The sequence below is a fragment of the Vanellus vanellus genome (assembly GCF_965231255.1).
Source record: "Vanellus vanellus genome assembly, chromosome: 2".
Taxonomy (NCBI): Eukaryota; Metazoa; Chordata; class Aves; order Charadriiformes; family Charadriidae; genus Vanellus; species Vanellus vanellus.
The window spans coordinates 12,668,116-12,682,824 of record NC_138906.1 but is presented as its reverse complement, the minus strand read 5'-3'; the positions used below and the strand labels follow the sequence as shown (position 1 = coordinate 12,682,824).

The 14,709-nt window shown below is 44.3% G+C and overlaps 1 protein-coding gene across 1 annotated transcript in view; it reads left to right on the top strand.

Moving 5' to 3' along the window:
* Positions 1-14,709, top strand: part of ADARB2 (adenosine deaminase RNA specific B2 (inactive)) — a gene marked incomplete at both ends in the record, with an annotated part of 327,918 nt that overhangs the window by 273,468 nt on the left and 39,741 nt on the right. Inside the window, one exon of the mRNA XM_082499565.1 lies at positions 8,663-8,831. Coding sequence (XP_082355691.1) covers positions 8,663-8,831 — 169 coding nt within the window. The remainder of the gene's footprint in view (positions 1-8,662; positions 8,832-14,709) is intronic.

The following is a 14,709-nucleotide window of genomic DNA, read 5'->3' as shown; positions in this document are numbered from 1 at the left end:
ACAGAGCTCTGTTCCTGAGGAGGAAAGCAATGTTCCAACTCACACGAAAGGAAAGGACGCTCAGATAACATTGATTCTGCCACTATGAATTTACGTTTAAAAAAAAAAAAAAATCCTTGTGGATTTAGTATGGGAATAAAGCATGCAGGAGCCTGGGCTGACCATCCCATCTCCCCCTCCAGATTTGCAAAGCCCACATTGAGGAAGAGAAGGGAAGGGAAGGGGAATGGTGCTTGCAAACACAGCACTGTCTCCTTCCACGCTCCTCGGAAGAAAAGCTGATGGGATTTCGTCCTTTCTGTCTGCTAAGGGGAGGAGGGAAATGGACCATAGAAATTAGAACTGGGAAAGACCACTAAGTCATCCAGTCCATTTCCCTGCAAGTGCAAGATTGTTCCCCGCGGTGCATTCCCGAGTGCTTTTTCCGGTCTAGATTTAAATGAATCAATTAGCAATGGGGCTTGCAACACTGCTTTGGGAGACCATTCTAGTCTAACGGAGCTCATTGTTGATAATTCTCACCACCTGATTCACCTCCACTTTGGCAACCTCCATTCTTTTCTGGGCTGGGAAATTCTTCCTGTGAACGAGACTTACTGGAAAGACCTGCTTGGAAACATCTTGCAAAATGGATTAGTGCAAGAGTCTTTTTTCAGGCATCCGACGATCTGATCGAGCAGTTCAAAACTGGCTTGTGTCGGAAAGGGATTTTTCTTCCGGAGGAACTGAATTTGGAATCTGTTCACAAAGAAACAGCCCGCGGTACTGGGGGAAGTTTCCCGTGCCTGGCTGTGAAAGGAGAGGCACGGCCGCTCTCAGACAATACCCTGCGCAGAGGGATCAGAGATCAGGGTAGAGGGCACTGCGCCTCTGCCCCTGCTTCTTCACTGACGAAGATGAAGAGCACTGCAGAGAATAGCCTTCCCCAGGCAGCGCAGTCAGAGGCAGGATTACCCAACACATTAATAAAGGAAGAAAACACAAGGCTCTCAGAGGCTCCTTCTACACCCTCTCTTCCCACAGAAATACAATATATTCACTTTCACATAACCCACAGTTTGACGTCAGGAAAAGAAATCCCTGCGCAACTCCAGCATTTCAAGTCCACATTCCATTTATACTGCTAAATATCTTTAACCTCACTGTTAGCAATTTCTTTATCCCTAATATGTGCTAGCTGTGTATTTGCCTTTCCGACTTCTGCTATTACAATTCATAAGCCCTTAATATGCTTCTTCCTTCCCGCTTTTTTCTTCAGCCACTTCTTCAAATCAGCTGCTCCCATCCACCTCAGGGCTGCTCCTCGGGACACCCAGTTGTGAGCTATGGGATGCAGCCAGGGTGCTCACTGCAGTCCCAAACTCCCATTTGTCGCTAAAGTGATCACAGTCACCACCTCTGGTACAGCAGAAACTGGGCAGGTTGGGGGGAACGGACTCAGCTACAGCACAGTCTTTATGGCTGGCAAATGAATGCTTGCTGTTAATAGCTATATGCATACTGTTAATCATGCCTGCCTTCCACACTTCTTGTCTTATGGCTACATACTGTTTTTTGGGGGAGTTGCGAGTGTGTTTTTGTTGTCCGTGCTGGGGAGCTGGGGACAGCAGAGCTGCCTGTGACAGGAGCGCGTATTCTACGCTGGAGCTGAAGGGCAGGGTACGCTGTGCAACACACCCTCAGCTCCCTCCTCCCACCTGCATCTTCATTTCACTCCTCTTCAAACCTCAGAAAAGACGAGGGTTGTAGATGCATCCCCAAATGGAGAGACCCCGGACTGATGGACCTGGGTAAACACATCCCTCACTTCTAACCATAAACCTACCCCTGTGCAAGCCTCAACAAACAGGGACAACTGTTTCAACTCCTTTTCGGGGAAACGTGTCCTTTTCCTGCTTTTTTTTTCAGGGAGGAGAGGGGGAGAAGAGCTCTTCACCTCTTTTGCAGAAGTATTTTGCGTGGGACATTGCCCACAGCCCGGGCGGCGAGCACAGCCCACAGCCTGGCGGCGCGGTCCCTCGCAGGGCTCTGCACCAGCTCCAGGACCCGCCTGGGGGCAGTGGGGTGCAGGACTGTGCCCACGGTGTGTCCCCACAGGCAGCTTTTCCACCATCACTGCTTCATGTCTTGACTGTCTCTTATTACAAAATTAAAACCATCCTAAGGATGTGGTAGAGCTGCCAGGAAAGAAGATAACAGAAAATAATGCGGGACTTGTCAGTGCTATGTAACATCAAGAAATTTTCCTTCCCTAAACAAACCTGAAATGGAAACCTGAACTTATTCGGCTATGAGTAGAGGGTATTAAAAAAAAAAAAAAAAATCAACACTCCTCTGTGATCAGAGGTCTATTAACTGCCTTGAAAATTATTCCAAATACACTTTTTGCAGATAACAATAGACAATCCTTTTGACTGATTTGTTAAAAAAGGTAAAGAAAGAGCATAAAATTATTGCTTATCAGAGAAAGAAGCAGCACCATTTAAAATAACATGAAATTGTACCCCATGAATTATTCACAAGGGCTGATGTTACACTATCATTATTTCTGGCTTTCCTTTTTACTGCATAGGATTTTGTGTCAGTTGTCTCCAACCCAATAAAAGAGGTGGTGTTTTTTTTTTAATTAATCAAACCTGATTTTTCTGATTATTTTTTCTAATTTAAAATGCATATATTCCAAGCAATGAGTTGTCATCACGGTGTCACGTTGGAAAAGAAGATAGATTTCATTACCGCTAGCAGGGTCTAATACATGCAGCGAAATAGATGCTTGCACGCTGACTGGTGTTTCTCTACGTGTCGTGCCAGCTGCTGAGAAGCCGAAGTGTGATCCCAGTTGTACGCCGGCATTAGCATTTGCAGACTCCATCCTGCTCAATGTGAATTAAGCTCACTGAATTTCACAGAAGTTCTCCCATATACAACCGGTGTGGTTCAGATTTCGTGTCAGCAAAAGCAGTTTTCTGATTGCACGTTAACAGTCAACACCTCTTGCAATTACCTAGTGATTTTGATTTTCCTTTTCCAACGCATAAATATGCAGGGCTACAAATTCTGTATTATGGAAGGTCTTAATGATCATAGCACACCAGAAGTGAGAGTAACTCTATTAAAGTCAGTGGAAACATTGATTAGACTAGCCAAAACTCTCTGGTTTTATTGGTAGAGCTGTGTCTCCAAGCAGATGGGTGTAGACAGTTTGCGTTTATGGCCACGACTGACTTAAAAGCACAGCTCATAACTGTAGTCCATAAGACGTCAGCCAGTGCTCCATATCCAACTTATTTGCTGAGCAAACCTTCATATTTTTTCTTGCTTACTGTCTCTTCTGTCAGCGTCTTTCTGAATCATTTCTATTGCCAGCTCTGTGGCTGCAAGACTGATGTTTGGGAAGATCATATAGGGAAGACAGCATTGTTTGTTTTATGTGCGTAATAGCCCAGCTCAAGGCAATATGACCATCCATGAATATATTAACATTAATACAAACAATTATCCTTAATTGTGTGGGGAAAAAAAATGAAAAAAATACCTCAAAAAGTATAAACATCAGAAAAAAACAGATTTTAAAGGCACTTGATTTGCTCTGCTTGCCATCTTGTGATGTGGGGAGTTTTGATTCTTGTGACGTGGGGAGTTTTGATTTGCACATGGTATTTGATTCCTTACAATGAGAGAAATCTGCCCGCAAGCAGCTGTCCACAGGACGCTGTACTTCTGCTGGCTGTCTACAGGTCTTCAGAGTTCATGAAGAGAAACTGAGGTGTAATTCAGACTATCCAAAAGCAAATATCTACAATAGGCTAGATGAATCACCTCTCCGTTGACTATCAAGAGAGTCTACAGCAATTAGCTCAGCTACAGACGTCTAAACTCTAGTTGTCCAGAATAGCTGACGTGAATCCCACCACTGGTGTCAGCAAACTGAAAATGGCTTATAATAAAACCCATTTTCTTTTCAGCGGCTCAGCTCTGACGTGAAAGTCTGGACTGTCACTGACACACAAAAAATGAACATTAGTGGGGTCGAGGTCGCCCCTGCCCGGCTGTGAGAGGAGACCCTGCCTATAGACCCCGCCGGGCGCTCAGGCTTTCAGCAGAGCACCAGAAGGACTCATTACATCACCAGATCATTAGATTGAATCTATGATCAAAGACAGTGTGTCATTTATTTTTGTTCCACGATGCAACTAGTTAATTGGCAGAATTTTTGAAAATAAAATGTGGTGATTTCCTTTCCCGCTCTCCCAGCTGTTCCCGTCAACACGGCATTAGCCAGGATCCAGCCAGTATGCTGACACAGCTCCCCAATTTCCTTTCCCCTGCTCCATTTCCTTTTCAAATTGAAAACTATTAGGAGTCTTTAGGCAAATAATAGAAACCTAATGCAGGTGCCTGTTATAAATCGTTCGCTGGTTACTTTTAACCTAATGTCTCCTCAAACATTACTTCGTAGAAGGCGGCGAGGGAAAGAAATGCCTCATGAAGTCTGACAATCAGTGGGTCAGGAGTTGAGGTCAGAATAATGTAGCCCATTTCTTCTTGTTTGTCAAATGACCTGAACACAGTTAGATCCCTGGGTCTTCCGTCTGAGATTGGCTCCTCTCGGTCAGAACGTGGGTCTTGCCAAGAGCAATCCTCACGTAGGGTCATACCCCGCTGTACACCCTGCGGCAGGGAAGGTGCCATATGGCTGGTGGAGCCCGGTCAGTGCTAGTTTAGGATTTTGCCACACCCAACGCTGTAGCTTTCCGAGGCACAACTTGATGATGTGCTCGGTCTAGATCTGCCACATGTCTGAGGTTAAATTAATCAATCCTAAGGAGGCAGCTTGACATCCGTAAATTGAAATCACTTGAGAAATTTGAAGTATTCTGCAGGCAAAATAAAATAGGAAGTAAACTTTAATAACAAGAGTTAGCAATGACTGTTTTTTATGCAAAATAGACAAATGTACAGAAGTGCCTATTAATTCTGAATCACTGCACCAAGTGTCTAGGCTCAAGAGTTGGAAATGCTGCCTAAAATGCCAGTGTGATCGGTCAATGTTAAAATTTGCCTTCATCACCTCGGCATCACGTGTCATTCTCAGAGGCCAATTCCTCCTATGTTCACTGGAAACAATACCAAGCGCTTCACGGGGGATAAACCTCCAACTCTAGGTATGTACAAAACAAGGCATGCAAGAGGACAGTCTGTTAGCATATATGCTGCCGAACACATCGGGCAACTGTCAGGTCGTTGGAAGTATTCCTCGTGCTGGGTGCCCTCCCATGCGGCATTGAATGGTGCTACACTGGTCACAGATCACTTTCCCCGTTTGGCTCCCCAGTGAGGTGTAAATATTTCAAAGCTAATGCATGTCATGTACACCTGTGTTTCTGAGTGCCGTAGTAGTGAGACATAACTCTTGGGTATTTCTGAGCGGGGAGGAACATGGATTATTTTCTGACATTGCAAATGGAAAATACATGGAGATTTTTAATGTTTAGCACTCAGACCGGTTCTGCAAATTCTTGGAAACCGTTGCCTCCAGCCCCAGGCAGCAGCTAAGCGATGTTCTGCAAACGTGCACCTTGCCAGGACTGGCAGATACCCCAGGCTGTGTCCACACGTGACTACCTACTGGGGCCCCATGTCACTGAAAGCCAACATACGGAGTTAATTCACCCAAAAATGAACACCCCAAGTGCACTTGCTGTTACTGTGTGAGTGAACATTGTGATAGCAAAGAACATCAGAAGGATTCGTATCATTGCTGCGTCGACAGGTGTTGGGTGCCTTTGTGTTTCATTCGCGAATAAATCCAGACTTCACAGAAAATCCCGGGTGCATTCATCATCTTACGCTCACGCTAGAAAAAGGAAAGAGTTAAGCTTATTTGTGGATAAAATATTTGAAATAATAAAAGGCATCACACCATGCCCTGGACTGACTGGGAGGGGTGAGTAAGGTATAGCTCCTGGAGAGCAGGAGAGCAGGAGGCCTTCCCCAGATGGTTTGCTCTGTATTTGCAGAGCATGGTGCTTTGACCGCGAGGTGCTGGGGGAGATGGGGGGGCACATTAGGGGTATGCTAATGTAAGGAGAAGGAAGCAGTCGCTCTCGCTGCCCTGAGAAGGAGTATTGATGGAGGTCCTCAGGTGCAGGCAGAGAGGCTCATGGGTTTCTGAACAAGGGAATCACCTCCTGGTGTAATTGTGCTCCGCTGAGGAAAATAAGACTCTACATTGTTGAATAAATAAAATAGAACCAAAAAATAGCTGATTCTTATTGTGGACCTTCCAACCAAGGAAAGTACTTTATACTGTTCAGGAATGTATACACTACTTTCTGAGATGCTGAGTGGGACTCAAACACCTCTGCTGCAGGCAGCATCTCATGAAATGTTTAGTGCTCGTCCATGTGAAAGACAGTTAACTGGGTGGACACGTGTCTGATCCAAGATACCTATTATTTTTTCTCATGAAGGCAGTGACACTAAAGCAAAGTGACATCAAAGCAATTCCAATGTACAAACACCTTTCTTTGTAGGGAAGGAAGTTCCTCCTCCAAAGGAGTTCCTTTTTACAAAGGAACTTTTTCTCTAGTAATAAAACTGGAATAAACACAAACACTTTGTAATTGCGTTTCTCCACTCCATTCTCCCATGTGCTCCCATCCTCTTCTCGAGTTTTCTAGATTGCCAGCTCTTCTTTTTTTGTTGCTGTTGTTGTTTAACAAATAATCCCAAACACTTTTTTAGGGCCACATTTATAGAAACAAATAGAGATTAAACTTCCAGCACAGGCATGCAGTGATGTGTACTTTGTCACTAGTACCTTTAACAACTTTTGTATGAGACTGTCACAACCAGGGGGTCAGATGTGATTAACTGCATTTTTCACAATACTTAAACCTCTCCTACAAATGTCGCAATGCTGCAATGCTACAGTATGATTAAAACTTTTGGATTACCCATGTAGCTATCATATTGATATAGGCATGAAATAATTTTGGTATCATTTGCTATTGTGTACATTAAGCATGGCAACAGTGCTATACCACATCATCCACCATTAGTCCCAGTGCTATGTGGAGATTATGAAGTATTATTGGTCTTATTTACTAACCGGGACATCACTAGCAGCAATAGCCCTTTATGTTTAAAATAAAGTTTCCTTCTCCATTCAGCCTGTTTTCTCATAGCACACCAATGGGTCTCATGAGCGAACATGGCCCCAAACATTGTGCTTCCAACCCAAAAAGTCTCTGAAGTTTTTGGAGTTTTCTGCCACTCAGTAGGCTTCATCATAAGAAAAAAATAATATTGCTGACTCTATAAAATAATTCCTAAAGCTTTTCTACAGCTAAAGTAACCGTAGAAACAACATCACCATGGCCTATGGTGAGATTGTTTCCATTCCTTTTATGGGTACTTGCTGTCTCAGGCCTGTCTTCGTCACTAACTCATCAGACTTGAGGGCTTGATTCAGTTACTTAAACACCGGCATCTGTTTCCACTGAGTCACTTTATGGATTTCCATTGGAGATGCGTGGGGAGGGTGCAGAACCTCCTGGACACCCCCACTTCCCTGGACCAGCAGCAGAGGTTAGTCAGGACACCGAGGGCATCTCGGGTGGCACTACGTGGGCACAACCATGCCAACCCCAGCAGTCTGACTTGCTATGGTGTACGTGTGTTTGCCTACACACAGCCGTGCACAGCTGTCAAATGCAGTCCAACACCCTTAGGCTACCTTGTCGCATCTAGAGGAAGCACCCATCAGCCAGAAAAGTCCATTTTCCCAAGAGCTGCTCCTCTGTTCATTGGTATTCACAGAGATACATCCTGAAATGTGGCGTTCAATAGATTATTTCAGTTTGGGCTCAGTTCATTCTTCACTCTCTTTTGAAAGTGTCCACAGGGCTGAATGAGCTACATTTTAGAGCAAAACCCAGGTCCTGTTGAAGTCTGTAGGCATTTTGCCACTGACTCTGAAGAAATCAGGATTTAATCCCAGAAAGTTTCTACCTGGACCAAGAAAGGCATGTCTTTCAATTGCCATCACCATTATCTGGAGAGGCAATGGAGGAACACAGCTGGTCTCTGTGGTGAATGATCCGTCCCTGGGACCACAGTGGAAAAGGCACCGATGTAGCTACTCTTGGAGAAATGAAAAGGAAACTGGGCTGAGAGTCAGATCTGTTTGTTCTCTGAAATTTTTAAAGAGCAGCTCCAGAAGTGTTACTTGCATTTTATTTAGTACTTATAGTGCAACAGCAATGAAACCTAACATTACAGGGAGTGTGTGTTCCCACCAGAAAATGCCTTCAACAGCTCATAAAAACCTGGCCATTTGTCAGCACTGCAGGAGATCTTTATTACCTCCCTACAGCATGTGCTCTCTTATGATGTAGCTATTGATTTAACAAGTAAACTTCGTGGCAAGCTTTTATCTTGGAATTAGCAGCAAGACTCAAATAGAACTCTTATTATTCTAATAACACAGAGATGTGAGATTCTTGCATATTCCAAAGGCCATATCATCACCTTTACAAGCATCCCATTAGGGCTGTCTGGGCTGCCACATCAAAGCGTGGGCTGTGAGATCTTTAACAATTATGATATCGTACTCACCCCTGGCAACTTCACAACCCTTTTGTTTTTCTTCCTACAGGTTTGGACATCAGGCAAGCTCAGGTTATTGTGCTGTCATCGGGTACCAAATGTATAAATGGGGAATACATTAACGACCAAGGGCTTGCGGTCAACGACTGCCATGCAGAAATTGTGGCAAGAAGGGCGTTTGTTCACTTCCTCTACTCACAGCTGGAGCTACACTTAAGGTAACTGAATTCTGTAGATGATTGAGGAATGTTATATGGCCTTCAGTGGAACAGATCCATCCTCCAGACATTTGAACTATTTGTTTCTTTATGTTGTTGTTTCTGAGTCTTTGGCTGATGAAGGACCAATACACTTCACAGAAAAAAAAAAAAAAAGAGAGTTAGATAGTCTAGAGTGTTAGGTCATGAGCTCCTTTACTTCAGCCGATTTTCTTTCAGTGGCTATTAGATATGACTCATAAAGTTGGGTTTTATGAAGCCTGATGATTTTGTACAAATCTTTACGTGCAGGCTTATTAGCATCATTCACTGGCCAGAGACTGGAAGGGGGAGTGTTTTGTTCACTGCAGGCATTTTCCTGTCTTCCTTGCTGGTGCTGAACTACCTCCAGGAAGTGATTTATTGATCATTAATGCCTTCATCGACTCACTAGAGAAGCAATGAGTGTTAACAGTACACTAAACTTTGTGCCAAAGTGCAAGATGCTATCACTCACTCCTTCTTTATGATGTTTTAAAATGTTATAGCATGTAGAGTCATTACAGAGGAATTACAGTTCCTGTCTTCAGCCAAACCCACCTTGTTACCATTTAAATGGTTAATGGGTCGTACACTGCCTGGAAGCTGGTAACAAGTTGGGTATTGCAGAGGTCTATCCAACAATCTGGCAAAGGCTATGTAGTGCTTGCTTATAAGCTTTGCAGAAGACATCAAACTGTGGGGAGGACGGGTCAATATGCTTGAGGACTGCACTGCCATCCAGACAAGCTGGAGGACTGGGCCAGAAGGAGCTTTGACAGAAAACTCAACAGGGACAAACGTCCAAGGAGGAACGGGCTGGGGAGCAGCTCTGCTGACAAGGGACAGGGTTTGAAGGCAAACAGCAAGCTGAATGTGAGACAGTAGTGGCCTGGCAGCAAAAAAGGTCAACAGGATGCTGGGCTGTATGAAGAGTCGGTCAAGGGATGTGACCATCCCACAATACTCACCACTCATTAGACCACATTACAATACCATGTGCGGTTTTGGGTCCCTCAATACAGGAAAGACATCAACCATCTGAAGCAGGTTCAGCAGAGACCACCCAGATGCTCAGGGGGTGGAGCGCTTGGCTTGTGTGAAGGAGCTGGGGGACCTGACCCTGGTCAGCCTGGAGATGGGATGGCGGACACAGCAGAGCATATGTCGGCAATACAACAGAGCTGGCATCTTTACTGAGGTGCGCAGAGGGGAGATGATAGACTACAGGCACACACTGGAACAAGAGAAGCTCAATCTGAATATGAGGACAAACTGTCCCCATAACAATAGGCAAGCAGTGGAAGAGGTCACCCCACAGGGTTGTACGGTCTCTCTCCTGTCCCGGAGGTTTTCAAAACCTGAGTGGGTAAAACCCCGAGCAACCTGACAAACTGCTTTGAGCAATAGGTTGGGCTAGAAACCTGAGGTCCTTTCCAGCCTGAGTTATCCTATGATCCTATGAAAACAGAGAAGAAGTGAAGCTGAGGTGGCATTTATTATGTGGAAGGAACCAAGGAAGGAAGAAGGGAGGCAGGAAAGAAAACAAACCACCCCCCTCCCCTTATCTGTAGGTCATTCTTCTGCCCTCCATTCTTGCTTGCGTTTTCATGTGACTTTGTCTGAAGGCCATTAACCTCAGTGCAAAAACTCCCTTTGACTTCAAACGGTTTTGCATCAGGTCACAGACACATGGTTGAATCTGAGCAGGATTGTGTGTTCTTGTGAGCACCTGTGATACTGTTGCACTGAAGCAACAACAATAGGAATAATGGTTATTTTCACTTCAGGCTGGGGTTGAAGGCAAGAGAGTATATGGAGTAGATGAGCTTGGCTAACAAAGGGGGACAAGAGCCTTGAAGGGTTTAATCAAAAACGATATTCTCTCTATTTCAATCTGAATTGCTTTCAAGTTTACGTTAAATTATTATGTTTTCAGCAGTGTAGCAGCCCTAGTACTTGCTTTGTGCTACCATCTCTTGGGAAACAAGTGCTACCACTGTATCTTAAACTGTTTGTATTGATCCACCTCCCTAACATGTTCAGTCATATTATTATTTTATTTGGATCAATGTTAACAGTCTTTTGTTAAGAGAACCCTCAGTGTAGCACAAGCTCTGTTCACAATAACTTCAAATCACTCTGTTCAGCCAAGAGCAGACACCACTGCTTCCCTGACCAGCACACACGATAAAAATCTCAACCAAAATTGTCAAGGCTAAGCACCTTTGAAAGACAGAGCTGGAGATATTGTCAAATCACGTTTTGCATCCTTAAAGTCCATGGGGAAGCAAAAGTGTGTGTTATAACATATTCTTCAATTCTAGTATTTATTGCTAAACTCTGTTTTATGCCATCATCGTGAGCTTTTTCGTAAGGCGAGAAAACAGGGGTGTTCAAAATGAAACGAAAAATGCATTTTCTGCACATTGCAGTCACATTTACCCCTTTTTCTCTAGAAAAAGAGACAACTCCCACTGGCAGAGAAATCACATGGTGCTACTGCACAGCTAAAAGGACACGTGTTTTAGGGCAGACATGTTAACTCAGCTCCACTGGGACTCCCTGCACACCAGCTCCTCAGGCTTGGGGAAAACACAAACATGGTTTCTGCGTTCTGCATTCCCATTAGCCTAGCCCAACTTTACGTTCTCTTCCAGATCAGAAATGTGTTGTACAAAGACATATATGAACTGAGACCAACAAGATGGTTCCCTAACCCCCAAAAAGAGTGAAAGCATAGTTCTTGCCTCAAAGATCCTAAATTTTCCATCCCTCCCTATGGAACAGGCAAGTTTGTTCTGTGGAGAGTATTCCCTGTTTTCCACTTCTTCCTTCCACCAAGTCTACTTGCTCAAACTGATCTCCACAGCTGGATTGCAAACTTCAGGAACTCCCAGCACAAGACTTACTTTTCTCTACGATGTTGTGATTGAAAAGGAACCACTTTTCTGGAATTTACAAATACTGCCATTGGCCTGAGTGAGAGCACAACGTGTGCTTGCCTGAGTGTAGCATGAAAGCTTCAAAAAGCAGGGACAAGCAGGCTGGAGAAAGCAAAGGCCAGGATAGACAATTGATGGCCAAGTGAGATGGATGCCCTGAGTTGAATTAACTTCTTGACACCTTAGTTGAGATGTCTAAAAGTTAGTCAGTTGAGTGTGAACTAGATGCCCAAGGCTCCTTTTGTCACCAGTGGAGAGAGATGGGCATCTCTGGAGCGGGACTCAGCAGACCTGTTCAAGTGTCTGTTGTGGGTGAGATGAATTGCTGTGTACTGGGGCAAATTTTTTTCCATTTCTATAAAGAGAGCATAGGGTGACTGCTTCAGATATTTAGACTGTAGAACAATCCCATCCACAACGCAAAGTTGCAGCAATATGTAAATTACTTTTTTTGCCCTTCTCTTCATATTGCTGACTTTCCTGACTTCTTGAGAAAGAGCGTTCCAGAATGGGAACTTTATCCTCTCTAAGAAGCAAGACTGACAAATACTTCAAAAGGAAACTTTCTTTCAACAATTCATTGTCTAGAGCTTGAGTTAAATAAAAGCTAAAAGCACAACTAAAACCTGACAGCTTCTAACCAGTCTGATTAAAACCCTTAGCCCTCCCAGATTTCATTTTTATGACAACCATAATCCTCCAGTTCTCAAGACTTTCACGAAAAAGATGAAAAGTAAGACATAAATTTTCTGATGTACAAAAGAAGGACAAGAAAGACCTTTTGAGAAGCTTTTGCTAAAAATCACCATCAAAAAGTACACAAATACCATACTCTGATTCTCTTGCAATGATGGCAGTAAAATTCATGTTGATTTCAGTGGGATTATTTATACCAACTGGCCAATAAGGAGGAAAAGAAAATCCCACTCTTCTTTTTGAAAGAAAAAGAAAAGCAATAGCCCATTCTTAAAATAAATGGTCACCATAGCAGTCTTGCTGCTGTAGTGACCCTGCAGGTGCTGGAGGGATGATTTTACCAGAAGCTAAGTTCTTCCAGCAAGTCAGATGCAAACCACTGTTTATTTTATACATAAAAAGCAAGGAATAGCCTTCCTCCGGTCCAGTTGAGTTTTGTTTTCCAGGAAAACCAGCTGCTTGTTATACATCTACTATTTCTTTCTTTGTCCTGTTAGCGTCTAAGTGGACACAGCTCCTTCCCTTTTAAGCCTGCTGTTAGTGTCTCTAGGATGCCGTGCTGTAGCATATAGTACTAGAAATGTCCCGTACATACGTTTACATGCTAAAAACAGCTCCTCTGCTTCTCTGTTAGAAGGTAAGGCCTTGTTTCAGCAAAACACTTTGCATATATTAAACCATAAGTACATGCTTAAATCTTCTTGAAATCAGCTCAAGACATATTCATGCGTTATGCTAAATAATGAACTTAAGCACAAGATTAGAATTTAGCATACTCTTAAATGTTCCTCTTGAATCAGCCTCAAATTCTAACTCTCCCACAGAAATTCATAACAAAGGTTTAGGGACAAATTCTGCTTTTGTAGCCACTGCCAACATGTGGAAGTGACTCTAATAATGAATGACAGTTGTGGGCTCACTGTGGGCTTCTCTCTTCATTGCAAAATGGCATTGCCAAGGACGGCTACTGCAAACTCATTCTCCCCATCACAGCTCAAAACAACTATCCCAGAGGGAAGGCAGAAGGGTACAGGTGCTGGGGGAGCAGCGACTTTGCAGAAGCGCATCTCATGCTCCACTTGGCCCAGTTTTACGAGGTCCCTGGGTCCCCCTGCAGGTTTAAATCCGCCAAGCCTCCCATGGACAAGACTCTCTGCGAAGTCACCATAGGTGATAGTGCACCCCAAACTCTTTTATAACGATACTCTCAGAGTTTTCTTATTAAACCTATTCAGCCACTGTGCTGTGATGAATCTCATGTTTGAGTTCAGCCCCCAGGAAACCATCCCAAAGACAGGTCAGGACCATATCGATGCAGAGGATCTCAGCCTCCTGGAGGAAGAGCCAGCTGCCTTGCCCTCCAGCCCTGCCATCTATTTTTAGAGCAGCTGTCTATCACCCAAGCCATGAGCCACACTGGCCGCAGACCCTTCTTGGTACTCGGGCAGAGGGAAGCGAGCAAGGTTAATCAGTGAAAAACAATAACTAGGAAAAGCAGGATGGGTGCTGATTAGCGTGAACTCCTGAAATCTAGTCCAAAGAAATGACTGCTCCAACCCTTCATAGCAACTGTTTCTAAGTCTGCAAGCTGCCCCCCCCCCCCTCCCCACCTCTGGTGAGGTTTAACATCATAATAGCGGGCGTTAGGACTGCACGGCTTTGTATTCTCCCAGCTGGTTCTGCAGTGAATTATTTAAAACCAGCTGCAGTTTCTCTAAAGTCCAAGCAGCAGTACTTACAGGTATTTTATTAGTTCAGAGGCTTGTATCAGGGCGATAACATAATTAGTGCAGTTGGGAAATTCCACCACAGCCAGCAGAAGATGAAGGAGCTGCATGTGGCAGCCCCGGCTCGGCGGCCGGTGTGGCTCCCTGTCCCTGACAGCCGAGCTAACGTGCCTGTAAATTCCTCCTGACAGCAAACGCATCCCGGCATCAAAAAATGACAAAACACCCAAACCATGGAAGAGCGACAGCCAAACAGCTTCAATAGCACAGAGGCTGCACCGGGAGAAAACAGGCAGAGGCAGCTTGGATTAAAGCCAAGGACTGGCTCTGGGGCTGAGTAGAAAGCCCCCCTGTTTACATGAACAGGAGGCAGAGAAACCAGCAGAAATCGCCTTGGTTAATGGGCTGTCCTATAGTGAATTAAGCGGGTAGGATTCCAGCTTATTAAGAGCCTCCTAGGAAAGTCGTTACCTGCAGGTGCCGTTCTGTTCA